General features: G+C 40.4%; 1 protein-coding gene across 1 annotated transcript in view; it reads right to left on the reverse strand.

The window, feature by feature from the left end:
* The window catches only part of AOAH (acyloxyacyl hydrolase), a 185,005-nt gene that overhangs the window by 152,781 nt on the left and 10,124 nt on the right, over positions 1–22,100 (reverse strand). Inside the window, exon 2 of the mRNA XM_036897455.2 lies at positions 16,154–16,249. Within this exon, the coding sequence (XP_036753350.2) occupies positions 16,154–16,249 (96 nt within the window). The remainder of the gene's footprint in view (positions 1–16,153; positions 16,250–22,100) is intronic.

Below are 22,100 nucleotides of genomic sequence, written 5' to 3' on the forward strand. Positions count from 1 at the left end.
AGAAAGCATGAGAAAGCCGCCCTGGGGAGAATTTATCTTGTCATGCTTATCTTAAACTGGGTTACCCATGCTGTGTTAGAGGATAGGATAGTGAACCAACAGGAGAAACATGGGGAATTTTCTCTTGTATTTTACTTTTACTCAAGAGTAAAATACTTCAATTTACTCATTAAATAACGAAACAGTTACTTTTATATTAAAATAGATAAAACTTCTAAAATTTTAACTTTTTACTTTTTAAAAATTCCTAGGGTTCTTTTTTAACAATGAGGCATGTGATTTCAAACATATTGTACTTTTGAAGTAGGAACTTAAAGCTGTATCCCCATTTTACTATTAACCTTGCAGAAATAAAGAAAACTATGAGGGATGCTATGACATCCACATGGTAGCAAATTAGGTAACTTAGAGGGGATGAACCAATCCCTAGAAAGACAAACTGCCAAAACTGACTCAAGAATAAACAGACAGAGTAGACATATAAGCAAGAGATTGAATTAGTAATCAAAAACCTCCCACAAAGGAAAGCCAAATACCAGAAGGTTCACTGGTAAATGGTACCAAATATTTAAAGAAAACATCTGAATAGATATTCTCCAAAGAAGAAATACAAATGACCAATAATGTGGAAATATGCTCAACACCATTAGCTATTAAGGAAATGCAAGTCAAAACCACAAGGAGATAGTGCTTCACACCCACTATGATGTGCTATAATAAAACTGACAGATAATAGCAAGTGTTGATGGAGATGTAGGGAAATTAGAATCCTTGTACACTGCTGGTGGGAATATAAAATGGTGCAGCCATTTTAATAAACAGTCTTACATTTCCTCAAATAGTTAAACATAGAGTTACCATATGCATCAAGTCCACTTCTAGGTATATACCCCAAAGAATTAAAAATACATATTTACATAGAACCTTGTACAAGAGTGTTTGTAGCAGCATTATTCAAAATAGCCAAGAAGTGGAGACAACTAAATCCAAATGTCCATTAACTAATGAATGGATGAACAAAATGGGCTACATCCAAACAATGGAATGTCATTCACCTCTTCAGAGCAATGAAGTTCTGATACATCCATCAACATGGATATACATTAAAAACACACTAAATGAAAGATACACATTTTATAATTCTTTTTATAGGAAATGCCCAGGATGGGCAAGTTCATAGAGAAAGAAGATGGGTGGTTGCGTTGCTAAGGGCTGGAGAGACTGGATGTTTAGTAGGGGACACTTAAGGAGTACAGGGGTCCTTTATGGCTTAATGAAAATGTTCTATAATTTATTGTGGTGATGGATACATAACTCTGTGAATGTACCAAAAGCCATTGAATTATACACTTTAAGTGGGTGAATGACATCTCAATACCACTGTTTTAAAATAGCATGCTTGTGCCCCTGGGTGCTCCTTTTTAGGGGCACTGCAGTGGAGGGTGTCAAGGAGCATTGATGTCCCAAGATTCATGGACCTGAGTATCAGCACCAGCTGACTGGCTTCTGACCTTCCTTGGGTTGCTCTCCTTCTCTGGCTTTTGATTTCCTCATATGAAAAATGTAGGAGTAGGATTCAGCCTCCATCCCTACACTATCTTGGAAGTTTGGGGAATTATATAACAGACGTGCCAAGTTATGTGAACTGGCAGCACACTTTGGAAGCGAGTTTCCAATATTGCTAATGGAGAACTAGTTCTGCCAGGAGCAGAGCAATTTAAAATCGACATTAGGGTGTTCTTTGATGAACTTGCAGTGTTGCCTGAAAGGCAGAGAAAACTTGTCTTCTTCCTGGTAAAATAAAAGATGTGTGTGTGAATAGTTGTTTAGAACGTTGTTTTGCTCAAGTCGAAGTGGATGGTGCTAGGTTCTGCTCCCACTTCGGGCAGGACCATCTGAACAATGTTTCCTCAAATGGATTCTGTGATGCTTATTAACAGTGAGAGACTCCTGGCGTAACGGCCAATGTAGGACATGAGGTGGCCCTCTGAGAGCTGACTACACCAGTATGGAAGTGTGCGGAAGTGGAGATACGCAAAGTGTCCAGCACAAGCCAGGTAGGGCCCAGTTGGTCATAGGATGGTAACCTCACTGCTGTTGTTACAGCTGAAGAAAAGATTGGCACCAACATATTGCTAGTAACCTGTCTGATGTAAGATGTATACAGTTAAACTGCACCTGTGACCAGGAAGGCACAAGAGTATTTAATTTCTATAGAGTCAAAAGGACTTAGAACAGCACAGGGGGAAAAAGTGTGGCCATTCCCAGGAACAAAGGAGAGTAAAAAAAGGAACAATTGGTAAGTCATCATACATTGTATGATACACAGTTTATACACATGTGTGTGTATAAATAAAATATAGAACATTCCAGGTTGTAAGTCACCTTCGTGTTTAATCACTTCCTTTCTCATGAGAACCTTTTGAGGGAGTGGTTGTTCTTACCCTCATTCTATTGGGAGGAACATTAAGGTTTAGGGAATTTAAGACTTGCCCATGATCATAGACATAGTCAGTGGTTCAGCAAGAGGTTAATATCTTTCATTCCAAATGCCCATGTAATTTGTAGTATGCATTTTAGCAAACTTAGGACATTTTATTTGATGCCTCATCTACCTCAGGTAGGGCGGTTATTGTCATACACAAGTTACTGATGATAAATTTGAAGCACACTGAAAAGACTTGACCTCAGGGCTAGTTGCAGGGCTGTATATTCTAGCTTGCATGGAGATTTTCAGAGCCTATGGACTGTGAGGAGAATTGCCATCCTCATTTTAAGTCTACATGAGTTTTTAACTATCATATTCCATGGAGATATGATTTCTGCATAGGTTACCCAAGGAAAGTGAAGTTTTAGCAAGACTTTTAGGGCATATGAATGTGCTGACCCCTAGTGAGAATGATTCCATTAATCATTTTTTCATTAACAATTCTGAGATTCTTGCAAGGTGTTTACTAATGAGGGCCAGAGGCAAAAGCAGTGGGTGAAACTGAAGGTCAGGCATGCTTTGCACACTTTGAAAAAATTGTCTTCCCAGGCGCAGGGAAGGCAACATGATTTACTGACTGATTATTCTCAACAATGTTGCTTACATGCTTTCTCTGCTAAGGCTATGTTTTCTGTACTTATTTAGTATTGGAGGTAAAAGCAATACTATTTTAAAATAATTTTTAAAGTAGTAACTTTGCTTTGAGATGCATAGTTTAACTTCCACTGTCCCCTTTCCTGGGTCACCAGATAGAAGGCAATACTGGGTGCAGATAGGCACTCTGGTCTTGGGTTATTACGTTTCCTAGAAGGAGAAATCCTTAGCTAGGAGACAGACCATCGTTGCCACCCTGTACAGTTCGCGTGACCATTCTGTGCACTGCTTTCCACATCCATAAAAAGGAAACAATAATGCCCACTCTGAGTTTCTGTCTGCCAAGTGAAAGAGCCTTTAATCTGAACTGAGTACCTTATTTCCATGCAGAGGTAAAATGGAAATTCATATAATGGAAATGATCCAAACCAGCCTCCTTAATCCTTTGAAATTCCTCCAATTGAAAGAAATACCATTGAAAACCAAAACACTGACTTTCTGTCCCTTGGAAAAGTGCCAACTTCTATATTATCAGAGTCTGACTTTCAGCCTCTCATTTTGCCTCAGCAGACTCTGAAATTTCCTGTTATGAGTCAGAAGCAGCCAAGACAGTACCTTGAATACCAGCAATCTTGATTCATGTTGTTTTACATTTTGCTAGGACATTAGGAGAGGATAATGTAGGAAATAGGTTTTTACTCAGTCTTTCATCTTTGAACATTACAACTTTGCCTAAGAAGAGAAAATCAAACTCAAGGTAAAATGGTGCTATTTGTCTGTGTGGGTCTATTACACAGACATGACCACCAATCAAAACAAGTCTTAATGATAATTGTGACTGGTTTTAATTTTTTTCCTTTTTTATAAAATGGTAATAATATTTTTTCTTCTTTCTGTAATTTAGAGATATGAAAATATAAAGTAAGGTTTATAATAGATTAATGTTATTAATAGATAACATTATGTCCCCAAATAGGGGAGTGGATAAATAAAATACAGGATATCTATACAGTAAAGAACGACAGAGGAGTTAAGAGGCTTGTCCGAAGTCTACATGTCCTGACATGTATTCATCCTCAAAACATAATGTTGAGTGAAAAATAGAAGTTGTAGAGCAATACATACAATAGACCTTAATATCATTTAAAGCTCCCATAAGGGAGGATTCTGGAAAGATAATGGTGGAGGCAGTAGAGTTTTAGAATTTCTTTGAATTGCTACCAAAAAAAAGGAGCTTCTGGAAGGAAAACCAAAAGCTCATGGACAATAGTTACAAGCAAACTAGGTTTCTCTACGAGCCCCAAAATACAATTAGGCCAGGATAAACCACTTGCAGCTACAAGACTTGTGGGTTATCAGTGTCTGTAGGCAAGAGTAAAGGGAAGCAATGGGATGTCGGATAAACCTGAGAACAGGGGAATCCTGAAGTAGCCCAGAGGCATTGACTAGAAAGTATGGTGAGCCAATTAAAGAAAAACAAGGGGAACTGGCAGAGATTTTGCCCACTGTGAAGGCAGATGACTGCAGAGGGGTCAAGGTTAGAAGGACTAAGGGGCCTGAGTGGTCAGGCATCTACATGCTCTAGAAACTGACCTACCAGAGCTCCCTTCCAAGGCAGGGCCCACACTGAGGATATACTGCTGGGCTTGGAATCAAAATTGAGCTGAATAAGAAGCAAAGTAAAGAGAAAATGTGCATAAAAGTGGGTGGGGGGCCAGAGTCAGAAAACCTCAGAAAGCCCACCACCCTGTGTGTATGTGTGTTGACACTATACAGAAGCAACTGTGTAGTTGGAAGGAGTACTGTGCATTTAGGAAAGCTGCCCTGAACCGCTTCTCTTTCTAAGAGTTTTAGAAAACCAATTTCACATAAACATGAGCAACAGGCAGTTACCGAGGTTAACTCCCATACAAAGTTATTATAAGAAAAAGAAAGAATAAGAAGTAGAAACATATCCCTATAGATAGCAAAAGCATGCAAGAAAATCTTATACCCACAAAAGGATTAAAATATAACTAGTATTTCAAAATGATCTAAGAAGCATTAATAAAATGATGTAAAGTGTGAAAGAACAACAGAAATCAGCATGAGAAAAACTCAGACATGGAATAAAAGAATTCTGGGAAGAATACAAGATTATAAAGAAATCTAATCCAGAATGAATGCAAGAAGTGAATCCAATAACTAATGTTTTAAGGGAAACAGAAGGTGAAAAAAGAGGAAAACTTTTAAGACAAAAATATAAAGAGATAAAAACTATGAAAGAGGAGGAGGGAGCCAAGATGGTGGTATGAGTAGAGCACTGGAAATCTCCTCCCAAAACCACATATATCTACGAAAATATAACAAAGACAACTCTTCCTAGAATAAAGACCAGAGGACACAGGACAACATCCAGACCACATCCACACCTGTGAGAACCCAGTGCCTCGGAAAGGGGGTAAGATACAAGCCCGGGCCCCGCGGGACCCGAGTGCCCCTCCCCCCAGCTCCCAGCCGGAGAAGAATAGGCAGAGCGGGAGGGAGACGGAGCCCAGGACTGCCGAACACCCAGCCCCAGCCATCCGGGCCAGAGCGCAGACACAGTGCATGCGCGGGAAGCCCTGGATACTAGGGAAACAGGGCAGCAAGAACAGTGAGCAGGTACCAGAGGCCTGGCGCCGGAGGACATAAGAAAAGCGAGCGGCCATTTTTTTTTTTCTGTTTTGTTTTGGCGAGCGCTTTTTGGAAGTCTTAAAGGGATAGGGACCCAAATACTAGGGAAACACGGCAGCAAGACTGGTGAGCAGATGACTGAGGCTGGCACCAGAGAATAAAGAAAAACGAGTGGCCATTATTTATTTATTTATTTATTTTTTGAATTTAAAAAATTGTTTTTTTTTTTTTTTTTTTTTTTGTGGTCATTGTTTTGTTTTGGTGGGTGCTTTTTGGAAGTCTTAAAGGGGCAGGGGAGGACACTTAATACAGAGGTAGGGAATCCGGGGATCTCTGGGCACCCTAATCCCCTGGGCTACAGGGAGCAGGGAGGCCCCTTACGGAGATAAATAGCCTCCCAGCAGCTCCTGCTCCAACGCGACTCCACCACTTTGGAGCAGAGGCCCGAACCAGGCCACGCCCACAGCAACAGCGGAGATTAACTCCATAGCAGCCCGGCAGGAAGCAGAAGCCCTGTCTGCGCGCAGCTGCCCAGCACAAGCCACTAGAGGTTGCTGTTCTCCCAGGAGAGGAGGGCCACAAACCAACAAGAAGGGAAGTCCTTCCACCCGTCACTCGTCCCAGCTCTGGAAACTATTCCTATCACCATGAAAAGGCAAAAGTACAGGCAGACAAAGATCACAGAGACAACACCAGAGAAGGAGACAGACCTAACCAGTCTTCCTGACAAAGAATTCAAAATAAAAATCATAAACATGCTGACAGAGATGCAGAGAAATAAGCAAGAGATATGCGATGAAGTCCGGAGGGAGATCACAGATGCCAGAAAGGAGATCGCAGAAATGAAACAAACTCTGGAAGGGTTTATAAGCAGAATGGATAGAATGCAAGAGGCCATTGATGGAATTGAAACCAGAGAACAGGAACGCATAGAAGCTGACATAGAGAGAGACAAAAGGATCTCCAGGAATGAAACAATATTAAGAGAACTGTGTGACCAATCCAAAAGGAACAATATCCATATTATAGGGGTTCCAGAAGAAGAAGAGAGAGGAAAAGGGATGGAAAGTATCTTGGAAGAAATAATTGCTGAAAACGTCCCCAAACTGGGGGAGGAAATAATCGAACAGACCACGGAAATACACAGAACCCCCAACAGAAAGGATCCAAGGAGGACAACACCAAGACACATAATAATTAAAATGGCAAAGATCAAGGACAAGGAAAGAGTGTTAAAGGCAGCTAGAGAGAAAAAGGTCACCTATAAAGGAAAACCCATCAGGCTAACATCAGACTTCTCGACAGAAACCCTACAGGCCAGAAGAGAATGGCATGATATATTTAATACAATGAAACAGAAGGGCCTCGAACCAAGGATACTGTATCCAGCACGACTATCATTCATTTATGACTGTGGGATTAAACAATTCCCAGACAAACAAAAGCTGAGGGAATTTGCTTCCCACAAACCACCTCTACAGGACATCTTACAGGGACTGCTCCAGACGGGAGCACTCCTAGAAAGAGCACAGAACAAAACACCCAACATATGAAGAATGGAGGAGGAGGAATAAGAAGGGAGAGAAGAAAAGAATCTCCAGACAGTGTATATAACAGCTCAATAAGTGAGCTAAGTTAGGCAGTAAGATACTAAAGAGGCTAACCTTGAACCTTTGGTAACCACGAATTTAAAGCCTGCAATGGCAATAAGTACATATATTGCAATAGTCACCCTAAATGTTAATGGACTGAATGCACCAATCAAAAGACACAGAGTAAAAGAATGGATAAAAAAGCAAGACCCGTCTATATGCTGCTTACAAGAAACTCACCTCAAACCCAAAGACATGTACAGACTAAAAGTCAAGGGATGGAAAAACATATTTCAGGCAAACAACAGTGAGAAGAAAGCAGGGGTTGCAGTACTAATATCAGACAAAATAGACTTCAAAACAAAGAAAGTAACAAGAGATAAAGAAGGACACTACATAATGATAAAGGGCTCAGTCAAACAAGAGGATATAACCATTCTAAATATATATGCACCCAACACAGGAGCCCCAGCATATGTGAAACAAATACTAACAGAACTAAAGGGGGAAATAGACTGCAATGCATTCATTCTAGGAGACTTCAACACACCACTCACCCCAAAGGATAGATTCACCGGGCAGAAAATAAGTAAGGACACAGAAGCACTGAACAACACAGTAGAGCAGATGGACCTAATAGACATCTATAGAACTCTACATCCAAAAGCAATAGGATATACATTCTTCTCAAGTGCACATGGAACATTCTCCAGAATAGACCACATACTAGGCCACAAAAAGACCCTCAGAAAATTCCAAAAGATTGAAATCCTACCAACCAAATTTTCAGACCACAAAGGCATAAAACTAGAAATAAACTGTACAAAGAAAGCAAAAAGGCTCACAAATACATGGAGGCTTAACAACACGCTCCTAAACAATCAATGGATCAATGACCAAATCAAAATGGAGATCCAGCAATATATGGAAACAAATGACAACAACAACACTAAGCCCCAACTTCTGTGGGACACAGCAAAAGCAGTCTTAAGAGGAAAGTATATAGAAATCCAAGCATATTTAAAAAAGGAAGAACAATCCCAAGTGAATGGTCTAATGTCACAATTATCGAAATTGGAAAAAGAAGAACAGATGAGGTCTAAGGTCAGCAGAAGGAGGGACATAATAAAGATCAGAGAAGAAATAAATAAAATTGAGAAGAATAAAACAATAGCAAAAATCAATGAAACCAAGAGCTGCTTCTTTGAGAAAATAAACAAAATAGATAAGCCTCTAGCCAGACTTATTAAGAGGAAAAGAGAGTCAACACAAATCAACAGTATCAGAAACGAGAAAGGAAAAATCACGACGGACTCCACAGAAATACAAAGAATTATTAGAGAATACTATGAAAACCTATATGCTAACAAGCTGGAAAACCTAGGAGAAATGGACAACTTCCTAGAAATATACAACCTTCCAAGACTGACCCAGAAAGAAACAGAAAATCTAAACAGACCAATTACCAGCAACGAAATTGAAGCGGTAATCAAAAAACTACCAAAGAACAAAACCCCCGGGCCAGATGGATTTACCTCGGAATTTTATCAGACATACAGGGAAGACATAATACCCATTCTCCTTAAAGTTTTCCAAAAAATAGAGGAGGAGGGGATACTCCCAAACTCATTCTATGAAGCTAACATCACCCTAATACCAAAACCAGGCAAAGACCCCACCAAAAAAGAAAACTACAGGCCAATATCCCTGATGAACGTAGATGCAAAAATACTCAACAAAATTTCAGCAAACCGAATTCAAAAATACATCAAAAGGATCATACACCATGACCAAGTGGGATTCATCCCAGGGATGCAAGGATGGTACAACATTCGAAAGTCCATCAACATCATCCACCACATCAACAAAAAGAAAGACAAAAACCACATGATCATCTCCATAGATGCTGAAAAAGCATTTGACAAAGTTCAACATCCATTCATGATAAAAACTCTCAGCAAAATGGGAATAGAGGGTAAGTACCTCAACATAATAAAGGCCATCTATGATAAACCCACAGCCAACATTATATTGAACAGCAAGAAGTTGAACGCATTTCCTCTGAGATCGGGAACTAGACAGGGATGCCCACTCTCCCCACTGTTATTTAACATAGTACTGGAGGTCCTAGCCACGGCAATCAGACAAAACAAAAAAATACAAGGAATCCAGATTGGTAAAGAAGAAGTTAAACTGTCACTATTTGCAGATGACATGATACCGTACATAAAAAACCCTAAAGACTCCACCCCAAAACTACTAGAACTGATATCTGAATACAGCAAAGTTGCAGCATACAAAATCAACACACAGAAATCTGTGGCTTTCCTATACACTAACAATTAACCAACAGAGAAATCAGGAAAACAACTCCATTCACAATTGCATCAAAAAAAATAAAATACCTAGGAGTAAACCTAACCAAAGAAGTGAAAGACTTATACTCTGAAAACTACAAGTCACTCTTAAGAGAAATTAAAGGGAACACTAACATGATGGAAACTCATCCCATGCTCATGGCTAGGAAGAATTAATATAGTCACAATGGCCATCCTGCCCAAAGCAATATACAGATTTGATGCAATTCCTATGAAACTACCAGCAACATTCTTCAATGAACTGGAACAAATAATTCAAAAATTCATATGGAAACACCAAAGACCCCGAATAGCCAAAGCAATCCTGAGAAAGAAGAATAAAGTAGGGGGGATCTCACTCCCCAACTTCAAGTTCTACTATAAAGCCATAGTAATCAAGACAATTTGGTACTGGCACAAGAACAGAGCCACAGACCAATGGAACAGACCAGAGAATCCAGACATTAACCCAGACATATATGGTCAGTTAATATTTGATAAAGGGGCCAAGGACATACAATGGCGAAATGACAGTCTCTTCAACAGATGGTGTTGGCAAAACTGGACAGCTACATGTAGGAGAATGAAACTGGACCATTGTCTAACCCCATATACAAAAGTAAACTCAAAATGGATCAAAGACCTGAATGTAAGTCATGAAACCATTAAACTCTTGGAAGAAAACATAGGCAAAAACCTCTTAGACATAAACATGAGTGACCTCTTCTTGAACATATCTCCCCAGGCAAGGAAAACAACAGCAAAAATGAACAAGTGGGACTATATTAAGCTGAAAAGCTTCTGTACAGCAAAAGACACCATCAATAGAACAAAAAGGGACCCTACAGTATGGGAGAATATATTTGAAAATGACAGATCCGATAAAGACTTAACGTTCAGAATGTATAAAGAGCTCACACACCTCAGCAATCAAAAAACAAATAACCCAATTAAAAAATGGGCAGAGGAACTGAACAGACAGTTCTCCAAAAAAGAAATACAGACGGCCAACAGACACATGAAAAGATGCTCCACATCGCTAATTATCAGAGAAATGCAAATTAAAACTACAATGAGGTATCACCTCACACCAGTAAGGATGGCTGCCATCCAAAAGACAAACAACAACAAATGTTGGCGAGGCTGTGGAGAAATGGGAACCCTCCTACACTGCTGGTGGGAATGTAAACTTGTTCAACCATTGTGGAAAGCAGTATGGAGGTATATCAAAATGCTCAAAACAGAGTTACCATTTGACCCAGGAATTGCATTCCTAGGAATTTACCCTAAGAATGCAGCAATCAAGTATGAGAAAGACCAATGCACCCCTATGTTTATCTCAGCACTATTTACAATAGCCAAGAATTGGAAGCAACCTAAATGTCCATTGATAGATGAATGGATAAAGAAGAGGTGGTACATATACACAATGGAATACTACTCAGCCATAAGAAAAGGGCAAATCCTATCATTTGCAGCAATATGGATGGAACTGGAGGGTATTATGCTCAGTGAAACAAGCCAAGCGGAGAAAGAGAAATACCAAATGATTTCACTCATCTGTGGAATATAAGAACAAAGGAAAAACTGAAGGAACAAAACAGCAGTAGAATCACAGAACTCAAGAATGGACTAACAGGTACCAAAGGGAAAGGCACTGGGGAGGATGGGTGGGTAGGGAGGGATAAGGGGGGGAAAGAAGGATGGTATTAAGATTAGCATGCATGGGGGGGTGGGAGAAAGGGGAGGGCTGTACAACACAGAGAAGGCAAGTAGTGATTCTACAACATTTGCTATGCTGATGGACAGTGACTGTAAAGGGGTTTATAGGGGGGACCTTGTATAGGGGAGAGCCTAGTAAACATAATATTCGTCATGTAAGTGTAGATTAATGATACCAAAAAAAAAAAAAAGGCAGTTCCTGTGTGGAGACCTCCAATGAGTCCTACACAAGGGTATAAAGGACATATTAAAGTGTAGGCAAAGGGTCTGTTTGTGTTTATACAGAGGATCAAAGCCTAATTGGGCTACCCCGAAAATGAACTAAGATATGATATGAAAAAGAACTTCCAACATCAGCACTCTCTGGAAGACTCATGCCAGAAGATGATCATCAAAAAACCCCAGCAAAGATCCACGCACTGCTACAGCTGTAGATGCACTCATCCCACCAGTTCCTGGACTTGCCATGGGAATGAAGAAGGAGATATCTAAGCTGGCCTGTGCATACATTAAAACAACAGTTTGACTGGATCCATACTGTTGGAACTCAAACAAGAATTAGGAGAAGTGCAAATTGTAGCACTCCAAAATCTTACAACTACAGACTATTTACTGTTAAAAGAACATATGGGATGTGAACAGTCCCCAGGAATGGGTTGTTTTAATTTGTCTGATTTCTCTCAGACTGTTCAAGCTCAGTTGGACAATATCCACCATACCATAGATAAGTTTTCACAAATGCCTAAGGTGCCTAACTGGTTTTCTTGGTTTCTTGGAGATGGCTGGTAATTACAGGTCTGCTTTGGTTATGTAACTGTACTCCTATTATGTTAATGTGTGTGTGCAATTTAATTAGTAGTTTAAAACCTATATATGCTGAAGTTACTCTACAAGAAGATATGTCAAAGAAATAATCAATCTTCCCATGTTTTCTGCCACCTGCTACTCCTATAGCTTTTCTTTTTCCTTCCTAATTACAACCCTTAAATAGAATTCGTGCCTCATATCAAATTTACCGAGTATCATAATTCTTCCAAGTGGTAAAGATACCTCAAGACAAATGCTGGGCATAAAAGCCACAGGGCATAAATATGCAAAGAAGTAAAAAGCTAACCTTTTCAAACAATAAGGCTTCTCTCTCACTTACCAACTTTACATTTCCCTGTATGGCCCCGGAAGATGACTGGTTAGCCAGAAACGGGTAAGATTCCTCAAGGGAGGAACAACCTAAGACAGGCACAGTCGCAGGGGGGCCATCAGGTGAGAAATTGGGGATCAACTGAGGTGAGGCTTAGAACCTCACCCCCCCTGTTCTGAGAGAAATCTTCTGCATACGTGGATGTTTTATTGCCCATGTCTAGCTTGGATTAACACTTAGTCTACAGGCACACACCTGATCATCTACATTTGCTCTCTTACAACACTAAACTATGTTTTCTACCTTTATCTTGTATCTACCTACCACTTCAGCATTTTATTAAAAATAATAATAATAAAGAGAGAAATGTGGTATCCACATATAAATCAAATATAAAAATCAAATGAGTATTCATATTTGAACTGACTGTTTATAGTTCATAATGCATGAACAAAACCAAAGATTTCTGTGATGACTGCCCTTGTACTGTTCACTATGTAACTTATTCACTATGTAAGAATTTGTTCTCCATGTAAGAACTTGTTTGTTATGCTTCAGAAGATTGGAGACTGATGAGAATTAGGCTTGGGGTGGATTAATGATTGTGCATTGAGCATTGACTCCCCTACACAGAATTTTATTGTTGTTAACAACCATTTGATCAATAAATATGAGAGATGCCCTCACAAAAAAAAAAAAAAGTACACACTTCCAATTGTAAAATAAATAAGTAACCAGGATGTAATGTATAGCATAAGAAATATAGTCAAAATATTGTAACAACTTGGTATGGTGATAGCTGGTACCTAGAATTATCATGTATATAAATGTTGAATCACTGTGTTGTACACCTGAAACTAATGTAATGTAATACTGTGTGTCAACTACCCTTCAATAAAAAATAATTATCTACAAAAAAAAAAAAACTGTGAAAGAGATGGGCAAAATACAGAAGATAGGCAAAGAAGATTAAAAATAGAAATAGAAATCCCTGAAGAAGAAAACCAAACCAAGGAAACTGAAAAATAAACAACTTTCCTGAAATTATAAAAACTATATGTGAAATCACATATTGAGAGAGCATGCCGCATGCCTAGGAACATCAATACACAGCAACTAACACCAAGACAAATTCTAGTTCAATGACTAAGCTTCAATAGAAGGAAAAAAACTTCGAACTTTTAGGCAAAAACAACAAGTGACCTATAAGAAATAGAAAAGATTATCAGACTTTTTAATAACATATTTAAGGTACTTAAGGAAAGAAATTGTGTGCCAAGGATTTTTTATATCCAGAAAAACACTGACTTTCAAGTTAAAGGGCACAGAAAAGCTTATTATCAACATGCAAGAATTCAGGGAATATTGTTCGCATAAGCAATGAGCTTCCTGAGGAATGAGCTTTCAAGGGCAACTCACCTGGAGAGAACCCTGAATAAGGGCTGGTGGTGAACAGCATTCATGTAGTTGCTGATGCAACTGAGACTAAATGAGGGTGCAAAGGGAGTGGGTATTGTGTGCAATGACTGTATGCTCAGATAATAGAATACCATGATTTAAAGGGGTGGAGAAATAGGAAAAGCATATGCAAAAAGCAATTTGAACTGCTCTCAATGATTATAAAATATATTAATGGTAGTAGTATTAGGATTGATATTCTGAGACTGTTATATGTGGAATGAGGGGTGTAAGTAAGTGAGTAATTGTGAGATATTTTAATTCTATCAATCCCTTTGTTGAGAATTAGGATTTGGAGTGTGGAAAGAAGGAATACAGATACGATACAGAAGAGATTAAGAAAAAATTCCTGTAGTCCTGAATTTGAATTTGAAGCATCATATGAATAGGATATTTTCTTTTAAAATTTTATATCTAACTATATGTATGTGTATTTCCTATCACTATCTACTAGAGAGATCTAGAAAGAGTGACCAACTCAGTAGCAATGAGCATTCCTATGAACCAAAGATACCAAACTGGAGTCTGATCAAGCCTTTGGGTCTGGACACAGAGCACAGAGAAACATATTCAGTGGTACCACAGGGATGAAATCAGCAAAATTGACTTCAGGAAACTCTACAGCATCAATTCTACAGTAAATTACAAGGAAAAGGAATGAACGGAAAGGAAACTTGCAGATAAAAGTAGACTTAAATGTCACATTAAAAATGTTAAAACTGGTCAAGACCATGGTGTCTGGGAATACCCACTTGGGTGCTAAAACTACAGAGCAATTTGAGGAAATGATTATAGTAAAGCTCAGTATGTTCTTTTAGGGGGAAGTAAGGATTTATGATGGGATGGGGAATGAGGGTGGGGCTGCCTGTCTGTTCCCCCTTGACCTGGACTATATTTACAAGAGTGCTCACCGTGAATAACTGGTAAAGCTATACATTTCTTTTGTGTGGTTTTCCACATTTGCTTTTTTTTTTTTTTAACCAAGAAACGTTTTAAGAATTACCCACAGAACAAAACTGTACATTGTTATGGATTCATACAAGTGAATGCAAAAGTATAAAGTTCGACAAGAGCGATGCCCCTCAAGCCATTCTTATGAGTGGCTCCCTCTAGGGAAGGGGGAGAAGAGTGGAGCTGGGAAGTAGGGGCAGGCAAAAGCGTGTATCAGGTTCTCTATCATGTTCGGATTCTGCAAAAGATGAGGTAAATATGACAGATCTTAGCAATGTCTGGGACACTGTAAACACACGTTTGTGTGTTATTCTCTCCTAGTCTTTATTGTTGAATTCTAAAAAAATTGGCTTGTGAATGCACATTGTGACTGCTTGCAATAAATTCTCTGAAAATACACGTGCTATTTTCACAGCATGCTAGATAAGTCAAAGATAAATGACTGCCATTAGTCCGGCTACCGTACTTAGAAAAAATAATGTAGACATCCTTGATGAATTAGTTCATTAATATTAAGTGAGTGAAAATTTGATTCTCAAAGTTGATTCATTGTGATGGTTCACCTAACAGTATTCTGTAAGGGAAAGAGAATCAGTGTTTCCTCTCTGCTGAGATTGAAAAACAAATATACAACTTATTTAAATCTCCAGTCAGTTTCTTCTTTTGCAGGATGGGTTAAGGTATTTCACTGACATCCAGTTTGAATCAATGGAAAGTTTCCAGGTTATTTTCCCATTTGGAGTTTTAAGATCAGTTGTCTCTTCAGCCTAAATAAAGCTCTGTGATGGTAGGGCTGTGCATGTGTCTGGGAATGTGTATGTAGTTAAGCTAAATAAGTCATTGAAAATGATTTATTATTCATTTTTATTTTCACCTTTCTGCACTGAAGGCAATGATCACCAGGTGGGCAAATCATTATAAATATGACACATAAAACAACAATTGGCCATTCTACATTTTATTCCCTAAATGTCCACAGCAATCTCATTCTGCCATAACAGAAAACAAATGTCAGGGGAAAGAGTGCCTAGAACAGTTTTTGTGTGTGTTTGTTTTAATTGTCATGGGCCCCATAAGACTATCAACTCACAGGAGTAACACGATCAGATTCTCCTCCATGTCTAGGGTATAAACTGACTCATGATGACTCATGAGTGAAGAAAAAGCAGCCCCACAGCCCATGACCTTCTGAACTTACCAGGCAGGTAGGTGCACAGTCTCTCCATCGCGGCCTGGACCGTAGAGTTGTGAACCTGAGCAAGCTGTTCAATCACAGACACGACCACCACACACCCTGCAAGCGAGCAGAAGATACGTGAGCAGTGTCACACGGACTGTGCTGGAGGGTCAGGGGAAAGACACATGATATGTGTGTGTCCTGAAGCACAGTCACCTTTCCCAGAGAACTTTTGTTTGCTATGGCTTTTAAAATTTACCAGGTGCACAGATGCACCAGAGTTGCAGTGAAATGTGAAGTGTGGTAAGAAGGTCATATGTTTTGGGTTCAGAAAAACTGGGTCAGTTCAATTTGGCCACTTATAAGCTGTGTGACCTTGGGGAAGTCATTGAGCCCTGCTTTATTTACCTTTCTTTTCAGTCACAGTGGGAAAGGAGGTAGAGCAAGGAACACAGGCAGCCCAGAGTAGAAGCTGAATGGACATTGGCTTCTTCTCCCTTTTTCTTTGCTTCTGCAGCTTCACTGTGAATAGGATCATTCCCATCCTACAGATCAGCAGCCTGTGACCTGGACTTTTCATTTTAGAAAAGTCATGGAAATTGCCCAGCATTGGAGTCAAGAGGACCTGGGATTGAGTCTCGGCTTGAATCTTGGACTCACCCTCCAGCCTTTCTGAGCCTTGGTTTTCTCACTGCAAAGTAGGTAGAAGTTTCCTACATGCTGCTGTGTTGATTAAATGGGAAAACAGTGCAGTTCAATGCACCTTTGAAATCATACACTGTTATAAAATATCGTCTTGCCCCCAGCTATAATACACTCTGCTTGAAAGCAGGTATCAATACAGTAAGTGTCTAGTAGGAACCTGGGACCAAATTAGGGATCCATTCCTTTAGCTGCCTTTATGTAAGATAGGTGTGAAGGCCCAGAATGGCTAGAATGACGGCCCTAGTGGTTCTACCAGCAGCCTTGCTCTCCTGAACTGCCGGGAAAGGCCAAACCTCCTTTATCCACAGGGAGGGGGCTCTTCACTGTACATAAAGGGTTGATTGGTCAAAGATCAGCAAGTCAATGAGAAGAAAATGTTAGGCCTCGCTGAGGTAAGAGGAGTGGCGCTTATTAGCTGAGGTCGGTTTCAAGGAGGCAAAAGATGTACGTCCCAAATAAAGAAGTTCCAGGGTGCCATACCCTGCAGCCAGCTCACTACTATCCAACTCTTCAAGAAGCTGGAGACCCAAACTCACATGCAATGTCATTAAAACCACATTCCCACTACAGCTCCTTGAGGGAAGGTGGCTGATAACATATGCGAATAGTACAATGTGGCATCTCTAGACAGAAAGAAATAAAATCTTCTGTAACATGTGAGATAGCCAGTAAAGAGTGAAAGAATTCCACCTTTCTGTACACTGAAATATTTGACAAGGCTTTGGCCTCAGACAAAGCTGGGCAAAGGTGGGCTCACCAAATCTGAAATAGTGTGATCTTGATAAGCACAGTCTTCCTGCTCTGAAAGCACCTACTTCTTGGACATTTACCAACATCAACCATCACAGTTGATTAGATGTGCTTTTAACAGAATCCATGAATTGAGGGTTTCATTACACCCAGTGAATTTAATAGCTGATACATATTAGCATTTTATGGTTTAAATCTTTCAAAAATATAGATGCAATGCAATCTCATTTCAGGAAATTAAAAAAATACAGAACAGTGAAAAAAGGTAGGCCAATTTTAATTCTATTTTAAATATAGGAAATATATTTTATATATGTGAATATTTTCAACATTTATATTACAGCCTGATTCATGTCTCTGCTAATCACCTCTTGAGCCAAGTAGAGCTAAATAAATTTTAATAACTGCAATTGAATAAACAGTTATAATAATTATTTTGCAGTGTGATAAGAGGATGCAGTGTGGTGTAGTTGAAAAGGGAGAAACTTTGAAATAAAAATAAATCGTCTTCAAGTACAGTATCAGTCACTTACAGAGGGTGTGACTTTGAAGAACACCAGTTCCTTCTAGGACTTCATTATTCAGAATTTAGAGTTAGACTAATTCCTTGAGGGCAGGAATGGGGTCCTACTCTCTCCAACTTGAGTGCCTGGCACAGGGCCTGGTCTGGAGCAGGGAGAGCAGAGAGGCTTGACTAGAGGCCAGCTGACCGGAGAGCCACCTGAGCGACATTTCGGTCGTCAGCACTGGGGGTCTCCATGGGAAGGGCTAACAGTGCGCCTGAAGTAGTGTTCTGGCTCAGCCATCTCCCTGACGGATGCTGCTTACACTTTGTTCCAGGCTCATTATAGGACACAGCTCCACTTTGCATAATGATGTGAAACAAAGTGCCTTCCCTTCAGTCAAGTAGCAGATTCTGTAGGAAGTGGTCATGTCACTCAGCTCAGGACAAACAAGAATGTGGCGGGGAACAGGTTGGGATCCTACATTGCAGTCACTTCATACAGCATCTTATCAGTGAGCTATGGAATTCAGTACCCAGAGCGGACTTGAAACACAGGTCAGCACTTGTTTCCATACATGGCTTGGAAGGATGAGTGCCCGAGAGGCTGTGCTGTTTGAGATCGCCAGCTCCTCTGTACTTAGAGATAGAGGCTTTCTGTTACCCAAAGGAATCCCATCAGGGACTCTTATGACCTCTGTGGCTCCTTAGCACTGCTGGCTAAAATTGGAAATAACTAGATAAATAAAGAGGAGCCAAAAAAAAGAAAAAGGAAAAATACCCAGCTCTCTCTGAAGATCAGGTGGATCTTGCCACTATTGTCCCTCTATCAAGCAAGGAGTCGTTATGATCAGAAGACGCTGCAGAAAAGCAAGTAAGGGGTCTGAATGGTATGAATGCCCAGGCTGGGCTCAGCTCTGATTTGAGCCCTGTTCACTTCCAGGACTCCTTTCCAGTGGGCTCAGCTGCCCTTCCAGTTGGATTGTTAATCTAGGGTCTGCAGTGAGGTGTGTCCTGAATCCTTTCATGGCAAGAATGAAGAAATTGACTTTGCTGTATTTCTAATAAGAGGGCTCACTCTCTTGACAGGCTAAAGAATGTTTTCCCTGGGAAAGATGCATGAGTAGAGTAATTCTTCTCATTACAGACTATTCTCTGCTGCTAATAAAAGGCCTGGTTCTGCTAAAGTGAGTTTGTCCAAGCTATTGTTCATTCAGGAGGTGAGGAGAGCTGGTGAGAGCAATGCATTTTGCACAGTGGTCACCATCTGAAATCTCATGAATGGAAATCTCTTCTCACTTGGCATCTGAAAATAATGACTATAATAGAAACAGACATTCCTGATAGCATAGGAAAAGAAACGAATGAGCCTCAGTAAAAACACCTGCCACGGGGATCTTCTTCTGGCCACATATCTCAGGTAGACTGCACTCTGTACCTGGAATAATTCTGAAATAAGACAGAACTCTTGAAACTCTAATTGTAATCCTATCTATGCCGACCAGAAATGCAGCCAACTGCCTAGAGTGGGCTATTAGATTTCCTATCTGTCTGAAGCCCACACCTCATTGAAAAGCCTTGAAAGCACCTGGCAATTGTCAGAGCCCAGGTCAGTGGGCATGACCTTGAGGAGGGGCCTAAATAATTTATCACATGACTAGAGCATTCCCTACTGTTTTCAAAGTGTTTTGCATACATTACCATCTCATTCAAACTTCACAACTCACAGATGTAGGCATTATTGCTCTCACTTTACAGACCAGCAAGCAGAGGCTCAGAGAGATTAAGTGCCTTGCTAAGTGTGTAGCCGGTACACAGGGGAGCTGGGACTGGAATTCAGTGTGAACTGAGTCCCTTCTAGATGCAAGGCACTATGCTGGACTCTGAGTATATGCTGAGGACAAACTGATATGGTTTCTTTCCTCTTAGAGATTAGACTCAATTAGGGAAAAGTGATTATAAATAAATAAGCATACACATAATTATAATTTTAGGTGCTATGAAGAAAAGTAACAGAATGATGTAACAGATGGTAATGAGGATGGGGCGGTATAGACCTTCTTGGCAAATAAAGAAGGCTTCTCTGAAGAAGAGACCAAAAGTGGCTACTATCATGGAAAGCAGTGAGCAGTGCAAAGAGCTGGGGCAGGCTTTGAAGGCAGGGCATCTGGTACACCCCTGATGGCAATGAGACCAGGGAGCCTGGCACCAGAGCCCAACGGTGGGTGATGAGGTGCAGGAAAGGTGGAGACCAAGTCCATGGACTTTATAGATTGCAAAAGAAAGTAGGGATTTATCTTGAGAGCAATGGGGAGCCATGGATGTGTGGAGAAGCCTGCTGCTATCTGATCTGCATATTTAAAATATCATGCTGGCTGTGATGGAGGAGGATCTTATAGGCAAAGATGGGAGCAGAGAGAGAAAGTAGGAGGCTCTTTTGTTCCTGGAGAGCCAATGGTTGGGTAGAGAAATGAGTGGCAGTGGGGACAGAGGAAAACAGATTTGTGATCTGTTGTGGAGGTTGATCCAATAGGATTTATTAACAATTGAGAAGAAAAGTGAGGAAAAGTGAGAATCAAGGGTGACTCTTTGGTTTTCGGTTGGGTCTCTGGGAGGTGTAGAGCTCAGGTTTGGAGTCCTGCGTCCGTGTTGGACCAGGGTAATCTTGTTGACCACATGCCTCTCCCCAAACCCTTGCAAAGCTCCTCCCACAAACCCCAAACTTCTGTTCTCCAATTTCCCTGGTTGGGTGGGAACAGATGATACGGTTTTATATATTGTAATTCTTATCAACAACCATTATCCCAGGCTTTTCTCATGTTGGTGAAATGAAAAGGAAATAAGAAAGAAAGATACGAAAATAATCACCTAAAATTATCCTACTGTCAGCTTTGTTTCCCTAAAATATTACTTATTAAGTCAGAGATGCTAGTACACAGCCCAGGGGTGGTTCCTGTACCTTCCCCTTTTTCTTCAGCTTCCTCCTCTGAGAGTCTGGGCATGGATAGGGAGCGGTGGGAAGGAGAGCAAAAGAGAACGGAAGGGAGGAAAGAGAAGGGAGAAGCTATGTTAGAGCAGAGAGCAGAAGGATTTGGGGGTCAGACAGACCTGCTCTTAAATCCTGTTTCTATTACCTATGAGGTGACATATCTGGCAGATGATTAACCTCTCTGAACCCAGATTTTGTTACCCACAGAAAGGAATAATACCTACTTGCATGGTACATTAAAAAGATCCACAGATTTTTTATACTTCCTCCCATGAAGAGGTGGTGTCTATTTCCTAGTCCTTTGAATATGGCCTTGTGACTTGCTTTGAGAAGTAGAATGTAGAGGAAATGACAGCATGTCAGATCTGAATCTAGGCCTCAAGAGGCTTTGCAGCTCCCACTTTTGCCCCCTTAAAACACTACAGCTGTGAGCCTGAGCTGTCATGCTGGAGAGGCCACATGAAGGGAACCTGAGGTGCCCCAGCCAATAGCCCACCAAGTTCCAGACTTGTGAACAAGGCCATCACAGATCATCCAGCCCATGTCATTCCACCACCTACCAGCTGAGGGCAGGAGCAGGAGTGAGCCGGGGAGACCAGGTGCAGGACCACCCAACTGCACCCAGCCCAAAGTTTCCAGCCCACAGAATTATGAGCTAATACATGACTGTTGTGTAAGTGTAGAGTGGTTTGTAATTCAGCAAAGGCTATCTGACACAGCCAGCAAAAGTGTTGTGAGGGTTAAATGATATGACGTGTGCCATGCACAGGGTGCTTGGCACAGAGTAGGCACTTAACAAATGATAGTAGTTTCTATCCAACCTGCTGAGACCACCACTGGGCAAAGACATATTCTCTATGATTCTTTTTAAAATAGAGACTTAAGAAACTTAGGTTTGAAAGGCATGTTGCAATATCAACAATGTTTTTACTTCTCTGTGGCTGAATTTTCTTTAATTGCAGATATCTAGTATTATCACTGTATTGGGGCAGATTAGGCTCTGTGACCTAACCCAACCATCA

Source organism: Manis pentadactyla, chromosome 7 (assembly GCF_030020395.1).
Source record: "Manis pentadactyla isolate mManPen7 chromosome 7, mManPen7.hap1, whole genome shotgun sequence".
NCBI lineage: Eukaryota > Metazoa > Chordata > Mammalia > Pholidota > Manidae > Manis > Manis pentadactyla.